Source organism: Panthera pardus, unplaced genomic scaffold (assembly GCF_024362965.1).
Source record: "Panthera pardus isolate Hobbes unplaced genomic scaffold, ASM2436296v1 HiC_scaffold_13, whole genome shotgun sequence".
Lineage (NCBI taxonomy): Eukaryota > Metazoa > Chordata > Mammalia > Carnivora > Felidae > Panthera > Panthera pardus.
The window spans coordinates 53,992,356-54,012,898 of NW_026526688.1; the positions used below are offsets into that span (position 1 = coordinate 53,992,356).

The window sequence follows — 20,543 nt, forward strand, 5'->3', positions numbered from 1 at the left end:
AAAATGATCCATATCAACTAGTGCTTTATAAAAATATTGTTCAAGTGAAAATTATAAGTCTGTTTATAAGATTAAGTTAATAAGTCTCAATGATTATTTATATAGGTATAAATGTCTCAAGGGCTCTGATTAAAATAGTTGAAGTCCTATAGTCAATTTGTAAAGGAAATTGCCAGTTTACTCATTGATTTTCTTCATGAGCTAAACAAAAATGAAAGCACATTCATTCTGTAAGTTGTCAACTAGAAAGAAGAGAACAAAATGCTCCATTTCAGAAAGCAACAGCTTCTATGAGACACAGTATAAAGACATTTGAATACAGACATAAAGGCAGAATTGGGAGAGCACGAAGGTCTGAGTGGAAGAAACGGAAATAAAGAAAGCAACAATTGTTTTTTTTAAACAAAGAATAGAGACACAAGTTTTTTTAAAAAGAAAGAAAATCTTGGGATGTCTTTATACTTTTTCTTAAGATATAAGAAATATTTTTTAAAAAAATCATTAATTTCACTATGATCTCAGGGAAGGAATAAATTTTCAATTATGAGTTCAATTATATACATAATGTATACAAAGCCTTTACATCTCTTAAATCATAGAGACAATGACCACAATGGAAATGTGATAACAGATTTAATTCCAACCCACAAAAAAATAATTGATTACCAAAGTAATATCTTAAGAGAAAGTGACCATATCATTTTAGGCTTTGTGATAGTTAAGGAATGAGAGGTTGAACATATTGTTATTATTTTTTTAAGTTTATTAATTTATTTTGAGAGACAGAGAGAGAGAGAAAGAGAGAGAGTGAGAGAGAGCACATGAGAGGAAAAGAGAGAAGGAGAGTCCCAAGTCTGATGTGTTGCTCAAATTCATGGACAGTGAGATCATGACCTGAGCCCAAATCAAGAATCAGATGCTTAACTAACTGACTCACCTAGGTGCCCCAGAACATATTCAGTTATGTATATTAGAATTCAGGAAGGGAAGCACTGATGATCCAGGATAAACAACAAGAATTAACCTATTCAAAGAGATCATTCAAAAGAGGAGAAAATCTCTTGAAAAATGAAATTTTTATCCTGTGATTTTGGGGTCCTAGAAAGACAAGAGGTGAGGGCCCACACTTGCCTTTGGGAACAGATGACTAAATCCTACACCTTAAGGCCTGCTATATTCTCAACCTCACAAAAGAACCTTCAAGATGTCTAAAAATCTTGCCACTGAAATATCCACCATTCTCCTACTGACAAAATCTAGGAAGTAGGAAAACAAAATTAAATTCAGGAAACCAATAGAAGATTATCAGACAGAAGAGGAAGAAACAATAAATCATTAATTTATAGTAATTGCTTGGTGTTTTGTCCAGGCTGTGTGCCAATGCATCTCCTACAGGATACGAAGGAGCTTGGAAATCAGTCAAGTAAGGGTCAGGGTAGAAAATTGGAAAGTCTCAAAGGATATACCTTAGCCAGCACCTTGAGAACTGCAGAGCTGAAAAGATTCCTCTCTGATATTTCCTGTTGCATTGCCCTCTACAGTGTCATAATAAATCAAGCATGTAATAGTCCAAAGCAAAAAGACCCCTGTGATTCATTTCTTGGAATGTGGAACTATATGGAGTTTCTGCAGGGCCTACATTAGGTGACAAAAAGAGGGTGACAATACAGCCTATTGCCAGCAATTTTATAAAGTTGTATAACTTTAGGGACACTCTTTAACACTGTGTGCTTGGAGAAGAATGAGCGAGGGAAAAAAATGGTGATGACCATGGAGCCACGTCATGGACGGTCTTATAAACCTTAATGAAGATCAGGTTTATTTTTAGTGGATTTTGGAGGGATTTTAACGAGAGCAGTAATCATTCTGACTTTTATTTGAAGATCAGATAGAAAGGGTACAAGTGGAAGCAGAGAAACTCCAAACAAACAATTGTAGTCTAGAGCAGGTGATGGTCTGGCTAGACTGGTAGCCATAGAGGTGGAGAGTAGCGGATGTATTTAGAAAGAGGTAAGTGTTTTAAAGAAAAATGTATTTGGAAGTGAAATACATTATGACAGGGGACACTCAGGCCTCAGACTTCAGGGAGTAAACCTATAGCTGGATAGGGAAGCAGAATAGAGATGATTTTCCTAAGAAAGAAAGAAGGCCCAGAAGGAAGGGAAAAAGATGTATTTGTGGTTGGCCCTCCTCCTCCAGTTGGAAATAAACCTGAATATTCAGTCTTATTTTTCTTTTCTTTTCCCAGGGCCATCTCCCCACCCTCCTCTCTCTCTCTCTCTCTCACACACACACACACAGAATAGACAGCTGAATTAAAGGCAAGACTCACTCACCTTAAAACTTTACTCCCAAACTCTGAGATCTCAACATTTTGTGATTTTTTTTTTTTTTTTTTTTTTTTTTTTTACATTTAGAAAAGCAATCTTCCCAGGAGACTCAGGTTTAATCAGAGGTGAAAGAGAACATGGCAATAATCATTTAATTATTTTTGAGTATATATTTGATTTATACTAATACCTAGTTAAAATCTTGGCACTGAGGGAATTATATTTTTTATTATGTCTAGAGATGGATCAGAATAGAGAAAATTGGTAGAAGGGACAAAATATAATTTTAATTTGGAAATTATGGGTTCTAGCAAGATTCTGCACGAGGGAATTCTGGGAAGATCTCAGCTATATAGCAATATCACATACATCTTACCCTTTCTTTCCTGCTTTCAAAGATCAGTTATTTCTTCTTCAAATCCTACTCCTATCCCTTTTTCATTCTCTTTCATTGGGACCAGCAAAGGTCCAGCTTTGTTACATGTTTTCTGTTTTATATCATCTGCAGAAGTACACAAATATTACCATGCACACCCTAAATTAGTCTTTTAAAAATGAGTTTCAAACTTATTGTAATAACAGAGAATAAAGATAACATGCTGAACAAACAGATGTATGTGCATGTGCCCACCCCACCCCCCCCACACATACCCAGACACAAGCTTGGCAGAGGCCAGAGAATCTCTAGCCTCCAACTTCATCCAAACCCTAGCTCTTAACACAATATAGTCTTAGAACCCAAAACCATTTCAGTAAAGTTGCAGTTATTCCGTATAACAACCAATCCCCAAGTCTCAAAGGTTTACCCCATTTATTCTTGCTCACAGCCTTGTTAGCTGCCTGTGAGCAGCTCTCTTCCGGGTTTGTCTGAGATTGGCTGACTTGGGGGGACTTGGATCTAGGCTGCGGAGTAGGTTCTGTTCCCTGTGTCTCCCCATTTTGGGAGGGTAGGTGTGGGTAGCATGTTCTTTTCACGGAGGAGTGTAGGAAAGCAGGAAGGCAAGCAGGAACTTGCAGTGCTTTTGCTCAGAACTGACACAGAGTGACTTCTGTTCTCATTTTGTAAGTCATACCAGGTTTCATAGCCAAACCCAAGTCAAGGGGGGTGGGGAGTGGACTCCACCCACAGGGTAACCTTGAACAGGAAAGGAGAAAAAAAAGATTGTCAAGAAATAATCTTATCTACCTTAGGGACAATGGTTTGTTAAAACTGTCTGTCTCCTTTCCTAGACCTGACTCTGCCATATTAGGAAATACTCAAGAAAACAAGGGGAGAAAATGGGATGGGGAGAGGAAAGAGTGAGGAGTTCCTGGAAGATTCTATGCCACTCTGCCCTCACCACTATGGACATCTCATTTGGAGCAGAGCTACTAAATGTTAGAAAATAAGAAACACTAGAAATTTCAAAGGTGGACTGTCAATTAAATATTTCACACAAGCTCAGAAGCCTGTAGGCTTTGAAAATCTCAAATTCTGCACTAAAAGCTGTTTATCTTAAATAATTTCTTTTTGCTTTTTTCCCCCCAATTTGGGAAAACCATCAGAAGTAAATTTTTGAGAGAACAAAAGATTTTTTATAGTTCTATCCTCAGAACCTAAGTCAGCACATGATATATGTCTACTGAGTAAATATCATGCAGATATTTAAAGACAAGAACTTTTAAACATTTACTTAGTACTCAGTCTAAACTTGGAAAAGAAGAGAGTTTGTCATTTTATCATGTCTTTCTAAAGGAATGTAAAAATTCAAGTGAATTACTCTTGTGTATAACCATATTTTTCCACTTGAGAATCACCAAGTTACTGACAAAAATTAAAGATTGAAAGTATCTACTTTACAGTGTAATAAAAATATTGATTTTAGAAGATATAACAAAGATAGCTTTTATATTAAGTTTTCACTCTTCCTAAAAACATAATTTATAGAAGTCATTACAAATGTTAGAAAATAGCAATTGAACTATTATATTTTTATTTGGATACGATGGTTGTGTGGGGACACAAAGATCTGTATGTGAGATTGCATTGAAAAGAGAAGGATGGAAAGAAACCTGGAGGGTTTATACTCACTATTGTGTTCTTATCTAATTAGTTTTCATTCTTCTAAAAAAAAAAAATGAAGTTTTAAAGGAGAGTAAATTGCTGGGTCACCGAGGTGACTCAGTCGATTAAGTGACTGACTCTTGATTTCAGCTCATGTCATGATCTCTTGTAGGATATAGCCCAGGCTCTGTGCTGACAGCAGGAAGCCTGCTTGAGATTCTCTTCCTTTCTTTCTCTCTGTCCCTCCCCTGCTTGTGCTTCTCACTCTCTCTCAAAATAAATTAATAAACTTAAAAAAAAGCAAATAAACTCTCGAACTGTGAGAATCATGACCTGAGCCAAAACCAAGTTGGATGCTTAACTGACTGAGGCACCCAGGTGCCCCATTAGCAATTGTATTTAACTTATAATAGAGTATCTGATGCAAGCAATACATTTATTTTTTTAATGTATCAAATATACTAAGAGTTTGATTTCATATTATATTCACCTAGGGAAAAAAAGAAAAAATAAAAAGGCATAGAAAATGAAAGAGTCATTTCTTCATACCTTTTTTGTTAAAAATCACAGAATATAATGCATGTGTACGTCATCCAATTTTATTAGTGCTTTGTCTATTATCTATAAACAGATAATTCCTAAACATAGGGTAGTTCCTATAATAAGAAGGATAGAAATTGATAAATATCACTGGTTTTACATTTAACCTTAGATCTACATTTACTTGGTTAACATAAATTTACATTTACTTGGCTTCCTAGATCTCCCTAAGCTGAAAATTAACAAGTGTCAAGCCTGTCTTCTGATAGGTGACACAGAGTCAGAGCCACTGCATATATTCTTAAATCTGATGGTCCAATTATGAAAAAGCACATAATCAAATGACAAAGTTTAAATTGAGAAAATGATAAAATACAATGGCTTTGGCATCAGATTAAATTTAAAAGCAAAACAAGTATATGCCACCTTGAGACAATTTTACCTAAACAATGTTTTAATAACTCCTTTTTCCACATTCACATACATCCTAGACTCGTACCACAAACCTTCCAGGCAGATTAAAATGGAGTAAAACTCCCTCTCACCAGCGGAATAAAGAACATGGTCCCTAAATCAGTGTGGTTAAGCAACTAACCACACTGTAAATGAAGGCTCTTAGAACTCAGAGAAAAGGGGACTGGGAAGGTATATGGTTAAAACAAAGATAATATTATGGAAATAAAGAGACTCCTGTACAAAAATACAGAGGAGAAAGAAGTCACAGGTATAATTCATCCTTAACTGAGCAGTTAAAACAGATAATATATAAAGAAATGCCAGTAACTAACAGCATGCACCTAAGAAATATTTCCACTGGTATCTAGATTTTACAGTTTTATTTAAATGTTAAACATAACAGCCTTACCCTGTAGAAGGGATGATGGAAAAACTCCCATAACTGAGGGAGAAGTCAGAGATAAGTAGATGACTTTTCCAAATCCCTTAGCCTTTGTGATTGCACCTTTCTTATCTGGTGACTGGAGGGATTGGCCAAGTCCATTACTTAGGAAATAATGCAGTTCTGCTGTATTATGATTGCATCTCTTAAAATAAAAACCTTTATTTGGAAAAGAAATACTGTACTTGAAGCACCATTCATTTTCTAAGGTTTCTGAGGGTCATAATCAGTATGAATGCAACAGCAGTTAGCCTGGGCCCTTGGGAGTAGCTTCCCAGGGTGATAAATGGCAAAGTTCACAAAATCTTGTGCTGTGTGATTCACTGCCTGGTGTTCCAAGAAGACAGTTTTTCACATAGTTTCTTTTATTTTTCCATATCCAATTTATACTACTTTAACACCTATTTCTAAAACAGTGTTTATTCTTTTCCTTTGTTCTTATTCTTGTCTCTCTCTCGTGTTAGGTCTTAAAAGAAGCTCAAAATGATTTTGAGACTAATGTTTTTCCCTATAAAAGTTACAAAATGGAAAGTTCTTATACGGGTTTTACACCAGGGAGAAATGTAGGATCAAATATACCACAATCTGGATTTTACAAAACCAAGATTGAGGAATAGTCAGTGTGATCTGAAAATTCCCAGAAAAAAGCTGTGACACAGGCAGGAAATCTTTCAGTGTATCTCAGAAGAAAAGCACTTCGTTGTATGCTTGAGTCATTTGTCCATTCCACAGCCAGAACTGTTCATCACAGTTTACTTGACAATTCTAAGGAACTGGGAGTATCTACCAAGATTGACTACCATTAAAGTGAGAAAAATCACCCTAATGAAAGGGCTATTTTAACAAACCAAAAGCAATATAATGTGATGTTTCACTCTGTCTCTTTCTCAAAAACAGCAAACTTAGATTGAGAAGAGAATTGACAAAATATTCACTCCCAAATGTTTGCTGGAAAATCTCCCTTCCCTTCCCTTCCCTTCCCTTCCCTTCCCTTCCCTTCCCTGGAGTGCCAACATGTAGGTTTGTATGAGATTTTGTGAGCCTCAACTCCTGGTTCTGGTCTACTCAATTTCTTGTTCTTAAATTTAAGTCGTGTTGCTTGTAAATGCATTTTAAAAGTCTATTTCTGGAAACTATTGGCTAATAATAGTCTTAGTTATAATTTGTAATTTAATAACTATAATTTACTATAAATAAGTTGTCTGGCTTAGAGTCTAATAAATATTTACTCACTAATGCCCTGTCATCTGTGAGCTGTAATCTAAGGCATTATCGGTCCCAGTAGACAATCCTTTCAACCACCTCTATGCGGAGTAAAGTAAAGGCATGTATCTTGGCCGTCTTCTTGACTACACCGTTTGGTGCCATACTTGTAACACAACTCACCCAATGACCTTGTAAAGGAATGTGTTCTAAAATTTCTGCTACTTAATAATCTTACCAAAAGCTAGGGTCAAGGTAAATATATTTATGAAGGGTTGTCTGAAATGTATGCAACGCATCTACTCTGAATTCCGAGAACGCAAAATCAAATGGCTTCAGAGGGCATAGGCACAAATAAGTTAACCACAGAGTGTTCTGGTATAGTTATTAAGTGTGGAGATGAGCACCATGGTTAACTGGGAGGTGCCTTCCATACTTAGAAGCACGTTCCTTTTCTTTTTCGAGGCACTGTGTAGCAGGGGCAAACTTATTCCCGTGCCTAAATTTGGCTTGCAGCCTGCCTGTCTTTACTTGCCACTAGGTAGGCCATCTACTATCTGTCCTAGATTACGTTAGCGCTTCGGAATGCTACCTGGACTCTATTTTCTATAACCCGTCACAAGTGATTTTACTGAATTCTGACCTAACACTAAGGTTTGAGGAAATTTTTGGCTGGAGATCAAGGGAGGTTTCTGCTGCACTTTAATTAATTAATAGCTTTTTTTTTTTTTCTTTTTTTAAATAAAGCAGTGAGTTTTGCTCTTCAACAAAGCTGTTGTAGTTCTCTATGGAGACATCGTAAAACCGTGATTAGATCCTATCCACACTGTCCTCAGTTCTGTACCTGTAGGAATCCGGAATCCTTGTTTTTGTTTCAGAAATAAAACTAGTGGAAACCTTCCCACCCCTACTCTGTCTGCCACTCGTGCTGGCTTTCTCTTCCTTCCAGGCACATGGTAAGATTGTACCTCTTAGTTCTACTGTAGGGGCTGACCGGAAGGAGTGCTGGCTGATGAGTTTCGAACACAGTGAGCTGTGCCACTTCTAGCCTGGAGTATTTGTCAGCAAACACGAGACCCACCAGTGCCATGTTTTCCTGTACTATCGCCGCAGCCAATGTTCCAGATAGTGACTGCCCTATCAGCTGAGGTCCCAGTAAGAATGACAGTGACAAGAGTCACCATGTAATTCAAAGTGGACATGCAGTGTCTTTTATTGTTCTTTGTTTCATGCCAGTGAGATTTGGGGATTATGAGGATTATGGAGATTTGGGGATTACTGTGTCCTATCCTAGCTTGAATCCTTATACCTACTTCCTTGCATCATTGGTAGGATAGATGTAGAGAAATTCAGGCTTAGACAAGCTCCCCGAACGTGATTGCTCCCCAAGGTCAAGGAAATTTGATTCATTTGATTCTAGTCTTTATAGCCAGGATGACTGTAACTGATAATGATAAAGTCCAGTTATATATATATATTATTAATATATATTAATATATATAATTGGATTTTATCATTATCAGTATATATATGTGTGTGTGTATGTATTTGTGTATATATATATGTATTTGTATATATGTATATAAATGTATATGTGTGTATATATATATATATAAATATATATATATATACATATATTTGGGACACAAAAAGCAGACTGTCTCTATTTTCTAATGATAACATTAAAAGTAGAATGAATGCATAATCTTTCTGGGAAAAAACTGACATAAGAAGTCCATAGAACATAATAATTCTTATATTCCTTTCTCTACATTATAAAACATTTTTTAGAATGAGAAAGACAAGGCCTTGCAGTAACCTAGCTTTGCATATTCAAATGATAATTTATCAAACTGATCTCTTCTTAGATTATCACATGACAAGTAGGGAATGGTTTCCCTGCTCATAAAAACACTTCATTTTAACTAATGTAAGAATGTTGTTGAGGGGACTTTCATTGCATTTCAGAAGATAAAATGCTTTCCTGATCTGGTTTTGCTTCTTCAGAGCAACTGGTTTGTTTTATGTGGTAAATACAATGCTCATGTCTCTTTTTCTACATTGTTTGCTAGGAAGCTGTTTGTAAGATTTTAGAATCAGCATATAGAGAGGACCTTACAATATGTATTTCGCGTACTGATTTCAGTCTTAACCACCAGATAAAAGTTAAAGAGGCTGGAATACTGAAGTACAGAGAGTATTCTTATTTAGTGCGTTCACAGTTGTCGATATGTAATGGTAGCCTAAAAAGAAGCAGCCTAAAAACTAGGTGATAGAAAATAGTAGTTAAGTTTGTGGGCTTTGGAACCAGAGGAGTTGTATTCAAATCTGGATTTGCAGCATGGTAGCAGTCTTAGTCAACTCAAGCTCTTATAACAGAAGACCATAGAATAGGTGACGTAAAGACCACAGACATTTATTCTCACAGCTCTGGAGCCTGAGAAGTTGAAGATCAAGACACTGGCAGAATCAGTGTCTGGTAAGAGTCTTCCTCCTGGTTCATAGATGGTGATCCTTTAGCTAGTAAAAGGCATGAAGGAGCTCTCTGGGACCCTTCCTCCAAGGGCACTAACCTCATTCATGAAGGCTCTGCCCTTACAACCTGATCATCTTCCAAAGGCCCCACTTCCTAACGCTGTCACCTTGGGGGTGAGATTTCAATGTCTAAATTTTGGAAGGACATATTCAGTCCATAACAGTAACTATGAGACAAGTTACTTTACTTAAGCAAGTTATTTTATTGTGCCTAAGTCTCATCTTTAAGATGGGAATAGTTTCCTCAATGGTGAGGATTAAAAGTGTTAATTTTAGACAACAACTAAGAAGATTCAGTAGTTCTATGGACACTACTAAGAACACCTCCTGGCATGTTAAGTGTTATAATTTTTCTCTAATAATAAATGGCTGGTGATTTGAAGTCCTTCCGTGTGACATGGAATCAATTCAACATGACCTGCGAATGCAGAGCATGATGAACACAGTCTAGGCCCTAGAAATACCAAGATGAATAAGACCTGGCTTTTGTCTTGGCCCATGGGATATATTAGCCTAAAAGGAGAAAGATACATAAAAAGATAATGTCAGTCTGGTGGAGCTAGGTCAATAATAAGATGAATAATTTGATGTTTGCTTAGACATAATTTGTTAGAATATCAGTATAGATACTTCTCATTGAAATTCTCTAGAACATACTCATTTTGGTATCCCCTTAGCCAAGGTTTTTCAAAAATAGAAAGCACTTAGAGATTGGGAAATAGAATAATTAACTAAATAAATAACGTTCAAGTGGTGCTAGCCAGCAGTCATCCTGTAGAACTTGCCTATAAATGCATAGAATTACAATTGTAAAGAGTGGACTGGGAAAGGGTTTCTATAAGGAGAGGGGAGGTAGAAGGTGAGAAAGCCTGTCCCGGTCTGGACATCTGGAGAAGGTTTCCCTAAGAATGTTTTGTCGAAGCTGAGACCTGAAGGAAACCCAAAAGAAGGAATGTTCCAGATGAAAATAAGAGGGATGAAAAGCTGCTGAGGCAGGATGAGGTTTGTCAGTTGCTTTCAGATTCCAAAATATAAAAGAAGGGAAGTATAGTTAGAGCATAATAAGCAAGTAAGGAAGTGGCATAAGATGGTAAATATCAATCCTCAGAGGCCTTCACTGACCATCCCTATCTAGCATAACTCTCTTCACCCTGCCCTTCTCTTCCCATTACCCCATTGTGGTTTCTCTGTTGCACTTCTTTTAAATTATATCTGTGTTTTTATTGTATGATTTCCCCAAATGGAATGTAAGTTCCATTAAAGACAGATTTTATTTATCTTACTCATCTCTGTAACTACACACTAAGAACTGAACTTGGGTACATCAATGGTGTTCAATAAATGTTGAATGAAAACAAAAAAGATTGAATGCATGTGGTAAGAGAAGTAAGGTGGGGGCCAATCATGAAGGGCTTGACCTAAAATAGATTTGAGACTTTAAATTAAGTGAAAGCACAGGAAGAGTTTTAAGTGGAAGGAGACATGGATTTGCATTTAAAAATAATCACTTATTGTGATTATGTCGAGGATAGAGTTGAGGGGCTGAAGAACAGATTATTGTGGTTGAGATCAATAGGATGGCTGTAGGAAGGACAGAAAATTATAAATTTGAGAAATAGAAAGAAAGTATAAATAACAGGGCTGGGTCTTTGATATGAGAGAAAAAGAGGACTTCTAGTGTGGGTATGAACAACTTCAGAGTATAGCCTTTTAATGGGGAGTAGGAGGCAGTTGTGTTTGTTTGCTATTTGTTTGGTAGAGTCTGGTAGAGCTTCATAGCTTTGTTGTTGTTCTTCTTATTATTTATTTTTATTTTTTTATTAGAGAGAGAGAGAGAGAGCAGGGGGCGGGGCAGAGGGAAAGAGAAAAGAATCTTAAGCAGGCTCATGTTCAGTGCAGAGCCCAACATGGGGTTCAGTCCCACAACCATGGGATCATGACCTGAACCCAAATCAAGAGTCGTACACTCAACTGACTGAGCCACCCAGGTGCTCCATAGTTTTGGTTTTTAGTCAGAGTAAATTTGAGGTGCATGGGACATCCAAAAGGTAAGAAAGCTGGCTAGAGAGTAGTCTAGTCAGCAAAACTAGATTTGGGGTCCATGAGCACAGAGGAGGAATTGAATCCATGATAATGGATGAGGTTGAATAGGGAGAAACTTCAGAGTTAGAATAGAAGAGTGGCTGGACTGTATCCCTGAGGAACTCAGGATAAGGAGGAAGGGCCCCCAAAGCAGAGTGTGTTAGAGCAGAGGAAGAGAAACCTGAAAAACATGGGTCATGGGAGCCCTGGGAAGAGTGGGCTCCAAGAAGGAAGCAATTTTCAGTACGGTGGCTTTAAAAGGGTCTCCAGGACAAAGGTCCTCCTGACTGGTGCATTTAATTAGTAAATGTTTAGGTTTTATTTTCTCATACTTTTCTATTCAAGGGGTAATATCGAGAAGGGATTGTTGCGTAAAATTGAGTCATGGTTCCAACAGCACATCGGACGTTGGGACTGTTGACAAGGTGGTTCAGAGGAATGAACTGCCTCTTGATTGGAGTAAGTCTTCCCCAAGAGACAGCAACAAGTAGAGGATGGAAAGACGGTATGAATCTGAATCACATGGGGTGTGTTGTATATCATGAGTATGTTGTGCATGTGTTGGAGTAAGAACTGTTGTCCATATTTTAGTTACGATCCCTAGAGTTCCAAACTTCCCACATCCTGAGTTTGCTGTACTGAGATGAGCAGTGAGGGTGGCAGAGGAGAAAAAGAGTTGAAATTGGCGAAGGGGGTCAGAGAAGAGGACAAGGAAAGTAAGCCCTTCAGGCTTAACACTCGGGAGCTGTTCACAATGAGCAGAACCCTGGCAGGCATAAATGACGTATACCTATCTCTGTTGTCATTGGAAATATTCATTGGATTAATACGGAAATTAAATTTCTGATTTATCTCTGGTTCACAACATTATAGATTCAGGTTGTTAAAGAATGAGCACATACTTTGTGAGTCATATTCTTCCAGGAATGGTGTAGCTTGAGATAGCATTTTTGAAATCTGTATTATATCTTCCAGGACAGTATGTATTTGAGGGCAGCCAAAGATTTCTGGCAAATTGTAGAACTCATGAGGTTTAAATCCATATTTTATAAACAATTAGACACTTAGTACAGCACTGAAATAAAATGAGGGTGTACCTATCTTTGCCTGGAAGTCACACTTAAGATAGAGGAGGAGATGTTGAGGGCTCCCTTGTTGGCATATTTCATATGTAGGTTGACACCGTTGTAAGCGTCAAGAAATGACCTCTTTTTAAAAGATAATTAATCCATTCCAAGACATGAACAAAACATCACTTCCGAAAGCGAAGCTACACATAAATCATCATCTGTGATTCATTTTTCACCTGTATTTTAACATTTTACGCCTTCATTTATCTGTCCACTTATTCAGCAAATATGTGCACACATGCCAAACATTATTGCAGTGGTGAACAACTCAGAGATGACATCTGCCCGCAAAGAGTCTAAACAGAAAAAGAATAAGAATAGGCAATTACAGTGTAGTGTGTTCAGTTAAGCACAAGTGCCATGGGATTCTGAACCAGACTTGGGCAAAGTCTAGCCTGAGACCTAAAAGGCCAACTGAGAAGGGTGGGAGAGGGGTTTTTCTTCACTTTATTATTTACTGTTCTCCCCATCATAGACTTCCCTCCTTTGAACCACAACCTAAATTTGATCAAGGTTTCCAAATGTTGACATTTGACAAAAATAACATCATTAAATATGAAGAATGAAGAGAGAAAAAAATACAGAATATACAGACAGCACAGAAATAGTCAAATTTCTAAAGCATAAGATTTTGATCTCTAAGGTACATTGAGTTCCAAGAAGTAATTAGTACATCTTTGCTTACATCTCGTCTATATTTCTGCTGTCCTGGATCCACATCTTCTTAGGGAAGGGACATTTGTTTCTATCAGTGGGGAAGCAAAGTTCTAGGTAATTATCCATTTCCCAGGAAGAATGTAAAAAAAAAAAAAAAAAGCTTCGCATAAATATCTTTCATTCTTAATCTCATTCCTGGCAAATGAGAGAATATTTTTTCCCACATCTAATTGGCATGACTAAGTTATCCAACAAAATGAATTATCTCATACTCATGGCACAAAAGGTGATGATTTTATTGATATTGCTTTCATGATACAACACTATGTGTAATACAGGCACATACATATTCAATAAGAAAAGATACTAAAACTTACAGAAAATTTTCATCCTTAAACAACTGACATACAGCAACATTTGTTCAATTGCATCATCAAATCACCACACCATTAAGCTGAGAGAAAAATTAAAGCAGTTTCTTAAAGGTTACTGACTTGTTCCCTCCAAAGGTCTTTGGTCTGTATGAATCTGTTTCTAGGAAATAGGGACTACTTCCTCCTTTTTACGTTCCTTTGTTTCACTTCGCTTCTTTTTGTGTTTTTTTCCTATCAAAAATAGTAATACTTTTTTTTTTTATAATTTTAAATGTTTGTTTATTTTTGAGAGACAGAGAGAAAGTGTGAGTGGGGGAGGGACGGAGAGAGAGGGAGACATAGAATCTGAAGCAGGCTTCAGGCTCTGAGCTGTGGGCACAGAGCCCAACACGAGGCTCAAACCCACAGACACGGAGATCATGACCTGAGCTGAAGTTCGATGCTTAACGGACTGAGCCACCCAGGCACCCCAAAAATAGTAATAATTTTTAAATTTCTCTGTTCTGTTGTTTTCTTTTTCCTTTCTTTATATTCTCTTTCTTACCTTTGAGGTGGCAGAAGACAGGAAGACCCTGTGGAGCTAAGGGGGCAGTCAGGGTCAACGATGCTGGCTGGGGTGGGCAGGACCAGAGTCCAGGGGTCAAGGACATGGTCAGGACCAAGGCAGCCAGTGGGGACTTTGGGTGTGAGGCCCGAGTCAGTAAGGCATCTGGGATTAATGGGGCTGAGGCTGGAGGGGGCCAGCGGAATTAAGATATTAGTTACATACAGGGAGACTCTTCAAATATATGTTAAAGATAATCAGACAAGTTTGTCACTGTCCAAGAAAGTGTTACATCAGTGAAAAGAATGAAAGCTAGAGTGCACCCTGTCATATTGAGTTGGAATTAGAGATGCCAGTGTGAATTCATGTTTTCAATATAGATAGATAAATGATAGATACAGAGATAGATGATAGGTAAGTTATATATATGTTGTATATATAATAATAATTATATAATACATTATATTTCTCAATATAATATATATTATATTATTATACATAATTTATATATAACATTATACATAATTATATATAGTATACACATCATATATATGTATATATATCATATATCATATATATTAGTTATTTATGTATGTATATCATTCCTAACTCTGCCTACTAAGAGGGCCTATAAGTAGTTATACCCAGGAAACAATGAGCACACCCAGTGCCCAGATCCTTGGTTTCTAAAAGTCATTCTTCAGTTAAAAAAAAAAAGGATTCTTAGAGAAAGCCCTCAAATACTGGAACAAGAAATTACAGATAAGTCTGGAATGCCTTATGCCAGAAAGTGAGAAAGTACCCAAATCATGATGGAGACTTGCCAAAAGGATGCATGGCCTAACTTCTAGGGGCTCCTACTGACCCAATCTGTGTAATGTGAGCATCAAAATAGTGATGTTAATGCATGGTAACCCATTGAACAAAATCATTACTTGTCTATAGTGATATAAGTAATGTGGAAGACAAACTTCTCTTACTGTAGAGTGCTAACTAATGAATGTAGATGGAATGATGGAATTCGGAAATCCACATGTGGGAATCATCATTGTGATAATTGATTCAGACAAAAATCACCAAGGTCTAATGGATGAAACTTAATGAGTAAGAAGATATTTATTTACTCAAGAGAAATTGGTAACTTTATAATAGAGAGACCTAGTAGATAGCACCTTAACCAACTGATCAACATTGAGTGCTTTCTGATATGATACACTTGAAGAACAGGGCATCACTGTTCCTATTAAAATCCCATAACCTGAGTATAAAGTGAAGAAACATCAAATAAGCCAAAAGTGGGAGACACTAAAAAAAAAAATCTGGTCTGCACTTATCCAAAATATTAAGGTCACAGAAGACAAGGAAAGGCTGACCATAATGTTCCACATTGAAGCCCAAAGAGATCTGACGCCAAGGGACAGCATATAATTCTAGATTAAATCCTGGACTGGAAGGACAAATGTTTTTCTGCTAAAAAGGGCATTATTGGGACGATTGCTGAAATGAGAATGGGTTTTTGGGTTGGATGGTTGTATTTTACTAACATCAATCTGATTTTGGGGGGTGTACTAGAGTTATATAGGAGGAGATTGTCTTTTTCTTTTAGAAAATACACACAAGTATTTTAGGGTAATGAGGCATCGTGTTTGCAAATTCCTCTCAAGCAGTTCAAGGAAAGGCCATAAATGATAAAGATAGAGAGAGAGAAATATATTTGACATTTGGTCAAATATTAACAACTGGAGAACTTGGGAGGTTTTTTGTTTGTTATTTTTATGTTTTTTACTGTTCCTGCAACATGTTTGCTAATGTTAAAATTATTTCAAAGTAAAAAAAAATAATGAAGAAAACATGGAACTAACAGGTAAATGGCATTGTCTATATTTCGATGTTACTTTATGCTTTCTTCAAGCATTGTTCCAGATTACACTGAAGGTGAAATTACATTTTCAACTTATTTTGTCTTAATCATACATTTGGCCTTGTGCCTCAGTTGACAACAAACTTTATTTAGTAAAACATACATAAGTTTTGATGTATGATTAATATACAAACTTGCAAAATTAATTTCTAAAAAGTGTTTATTAAGCTCAAGAAGTATTGATCTTATTCCTTTCTTCTTCAAGATGATATAAATGGTACAATGTAGAATCAGATGTTCAGTTTTGTACTCAGTGGAAACAACGGTACAAGTCAATTTGCTCACTCTCTCTTTCTCTCTTGGCCAGGTTTCATATGTCAAAGCTATTGACATTTGGATGGCAGTATGCCTCCTTTTTGTGTTTTCAGCACTTCTGGAATATGCGGCTGTAAATTTTGTATCTAGACAACACAAAGAACTTCTGAGATTTCGACGAAAGAGAAAGAATAAGGTAGGTGATTAAATGCGTTGGGTTCACTGGGATACCAATTTTCACTGGAAAGTAAATTTGTTACATTTAATACAGTGGCACAGAGAGGAAATGGAATCTGAGGACCCAATCATATGAATATTCCTTTGGTTTTGTCAAAAATAGCTTCAGGGAGAAAATGGTGACACCTAGGTCTACTTTACACAACATATCTGGTGCCATGAGAATTTATCAACTTCTTTCTAATGTACTTCCTGGAACAACACCATTTTTTGCTTCAATTAACAAAATATATCATTTCTTACTTGCAGTGTGAGGGTCTTACTGATGGTCCGACTTAACATGTCATCAAATATAACTATTAAAGTTGTTCCTTTTCATCAAACTAATTCCTTTAATTGTTTCCATAAACCAATATCTATTTATTAATGCTATGATACTCATGTAAAAGTATGTGGAAAAGTTTATGCATACTTTCATGTTGTTAAGTTGTTTATTCTGAAGCTCTATGGGAAACACAAGAAGGTGCTATTTTTGCCTGGCTACACCTGTTAAATGAAACCCAGAAGAAATTGTATTTAGAACATCATTAGAAGACCACAAGAAGTTGTAGAAATAATCTCATAATTGAATGTAGATGTGCAGAATGGGGTCGTTCCCCTCTATTAAGACTTGTAATGTCATCTCTGTTTATATGTGCACATACGTCCAATCAACCCCCTTTGCTTTTCTGTAAGGGAAAATTTCTATTGACCGGCATATCTATGAGTTTACTTCTTTTAATATGAAAGTGCCAACTGACATTTAAAAGCAAATGGACTCACATGCAATAGAGAAATGTCAAAGTTGTATGCACAGGAGAAACTGTGTCTAGAATCCCATATATTGGAATATTTAAGTCAAAACATGTTCAAATCTTCAACAGAGTAGTTTGGTTCATATAGTATGCACTTTTAAGGATGTTGAAAGGATTTAATTTTTTTAAGGATTCCTTATAGTTTCTGAATTATTTGCTGCAATTTATATATTCCTTAAATTTTGTAAACCCCAAGCGCATGATCTCTCAGTACTGAGCAGTAAACATATTCTAACATGATAGTGTATTCAGTCCTATCTATTTGACTCCTCCAAATCATAAAAAATACCCAATTCACAATAGCATGGAAGGAACATCAGGATTGTGATTCTCTGAGCAACACATTGGACTAAAACAGTGCTTGAGCTTATATTTATTTGATCAAGTTGTTATGAAAATAAAAGCACATTATTTATATATTGAAACACATTTTGATGGAGAGATTAACTTTTCTTTATCCTCTTCTCCCCATCACACCCCCATCTACTGGTTTCCTTGTACCTTTCTCATTCTTTTACTGTCTCTTTCCTCTCCTTCTTTCTCCCTTCCTACTGCCTACTTGCTCTTTCTCTCATGACACTTGGCACTGGCTGAAACACTATCACAGGACAAAAAAAATTCTCTATCATAAGGGTTAAGCTTCTGTTTCTTCTTTCCTTTTAAATGACTGATAAAGACCATTTTTTCCTTCTAATATTAATACAAAGTAAAGTAATGCTTATTTCCTCTTCTCATTTTGGTTTGCTTTTTTGCTTTTATTGTCCATTTCTCTACCTCCCTCCTCGTTTCTATACAATTTTAAATGTATCAGCCAGGTGCTGAGAAGTATTAGGTACATGGTGTCCAAATGAGGGCTAAGAGCTCGGGCATTTTCCACACCTACCACACATCCAACAGCCATAGTGTCCAATGGGTAACATGATAGACTGTATTGTAAGTCTAGATGCTCAACTCTGGTCCCTCCTCAAAAAGGATTATCCTACCAAAGCAGCTCTTTAATTTTACTACCTATGAGAATATCAGGATACATACTGAAGCCCATTATTCTTTAGTTCACAGAAAGACGACAAGATTAAATTTTCTAGTGAGAGGCTCTCTAGGAAAATACGGAAATGCACAAATAGTAATACCTTATTATTTTCTAACGACCAGTTGAAATATACAGGGAGCAAATAATGTAACTGAGATTCAGTGCAGGAAAAAAAAATAGCTTTTTTTTTTTTAAGTTCATTTCATACTTTGGGGGTTGCATACCTTGCATATGTGAAAATCGATTAATGTGTATGTGAAAATGATATATGCAATTAAAACCAATTGTGCAATTATATTTACTCATATATGACTTGATTCTCTGGTTTCTCAATCCCTCTTGGTCCACTTTACCTTCCCACAGACAGAAGCTTTTGCATTGGAGAAGTTTTACCGTTTCTCAGACACGGTAAATTCGCTTTCTTAACTCTAAGTAGAGGAATGTGGTTATCAGTAAAAAAGCAGACAGCATATTCTGCACCCAGGCAGTGTTTGGTGGGGAAACATAGCCCCTTGCATATTTAAATCCAAACAACCACCATCCCCCTTCAGCTAAGGATATTCTCGTCAAATTCCATTTGTCTTCCCTCACTCAGTGAAAAGATATTTAAACATCCTTCATCTTATCAACTGAGATAGTTGATGGATCAAAATGATTTTTAAGTATATGTTAAACAGAAATAACACATACAATCTTCTAATAGTCTCCATGAAGGAAATAATCATTTGCTTTAGCAAAATTAGTTCAAAAATTAAGGGAAAATTTATTTGCACAAAGAAGTTCTAACTGTAGCCTTTCTTGTCAGAAAATAGAGACCTAAAAATAAGGCAAAAGTAAAATGCTTTCTCCAACCCGTGTATCTTTAGAATCCATTCTTAATGTTGAGATTCTTTATAATAAATGAAAGAGTTTGGTTTTGATAGCAGCATCCTTTGAACTATTTGGTGAAAAAGAGATCACAAGGTCACATGTCCAAGTATAATAGCTAAACAGTTAGAAAGTTAATCTATACGAGAGCATATTATTTGCTTGACTTGGCCACCTATGATATAGCATTCAGTGGTTGAACTGAAACACGTCCAAGCCAAGAATTTGGGCTGGGGAATCACAAACAGTCCAGTCTACTAAACTAAAATTTCTGGAATAAAGTGCATTTAAAAATACCTCCCCAGATGATTCTGGTTCACATCTTGGTTAAGAATACATACAGTGTTAGATGAACAGATAGGAAACATGTTACATTCATCTAATTGAAGGATTCTCAATGTCATAGCAGGTATCTAGGGCCAGTATTATTTTAAAGCACTTACTAAATTTTCTTATAATATATAATTGTTCAACTAATTTTTCTACTAAAATTGCAGATTTGTTCCCAGCATAGCTAGCCACATCTCCTTTTTCATCCCTGAAAAAAAAAAAAAAAAATTCACTTGATTCAATTACTTTTACTTAATTATCTTAAATATAAATTTTAAGAAAAAATGTAATTGCATTGTATTTGCATAACACAAATAGTAGCCTCTTTGGGAGACAATATACTTAAACCCCTAGTAATTAAGCAGTTAATGCCTATAGGAACTTTAGTTCCTATATATTTAACTAAATATTTAATTTAATTCCTATATATTTAATTAAATATTGCTTTACAAAACAATGCAAAAAGAACTCTGATAAAAAATTAGGTTTACCTCAGCAACCATTATAAATAGTTATTTTTTAAAAAGAAACAAAATGGTAATGCAAATACATTCATGGGAAATTATATGAATTCCACTTGTTTTATAATATTCCAATCCTTGTGCAAATTTGGGGATGATTATTTTGACTTTCTGAAAACTATTTTTCTCAAACTAACAAGTCTTTGAATTCATCATTTTTAAAACCTGTAACTTGCTTAGAAACAGTCTGAGCAATCCAAATCTTTAAATCAAAGTAATCTAAATGAGTCTAAATGTTGATCCAATACCCT

At 36.1% G+C, this 20,543-nt stretch overlaps 1 protein-coding gene across 2 annotated transcripts in view; it reads left to right on the plus strand.

Moving 5' to 3' along the window:
• GLRA3 (glycine receptor alpha 3) overlaps positions 1-20,543 on the plus strand; it is a 206,832-nt gene that overhangs the window by 165,559 nt on the left and 20,730 nt on the right. Inside the window, exons 8-9 of one of the 2 annotated variants that reach the window (XM_019440962.2) lie at positions 16,566-16,709; positions 18,938-18,982. In XM_019440962.2, coding sequence (XP_019296507.1) covers positions 16,566-16,709; positions 18,938-18,982 — 189 coding nt within the window. The remainder of the gene's footprint in view (positions 1-16,565; positions 16,710-18,937; positions 18,983-20,543) is intronic. The other variant, XM_019440963.2, reaches the window with a different exon arrangement.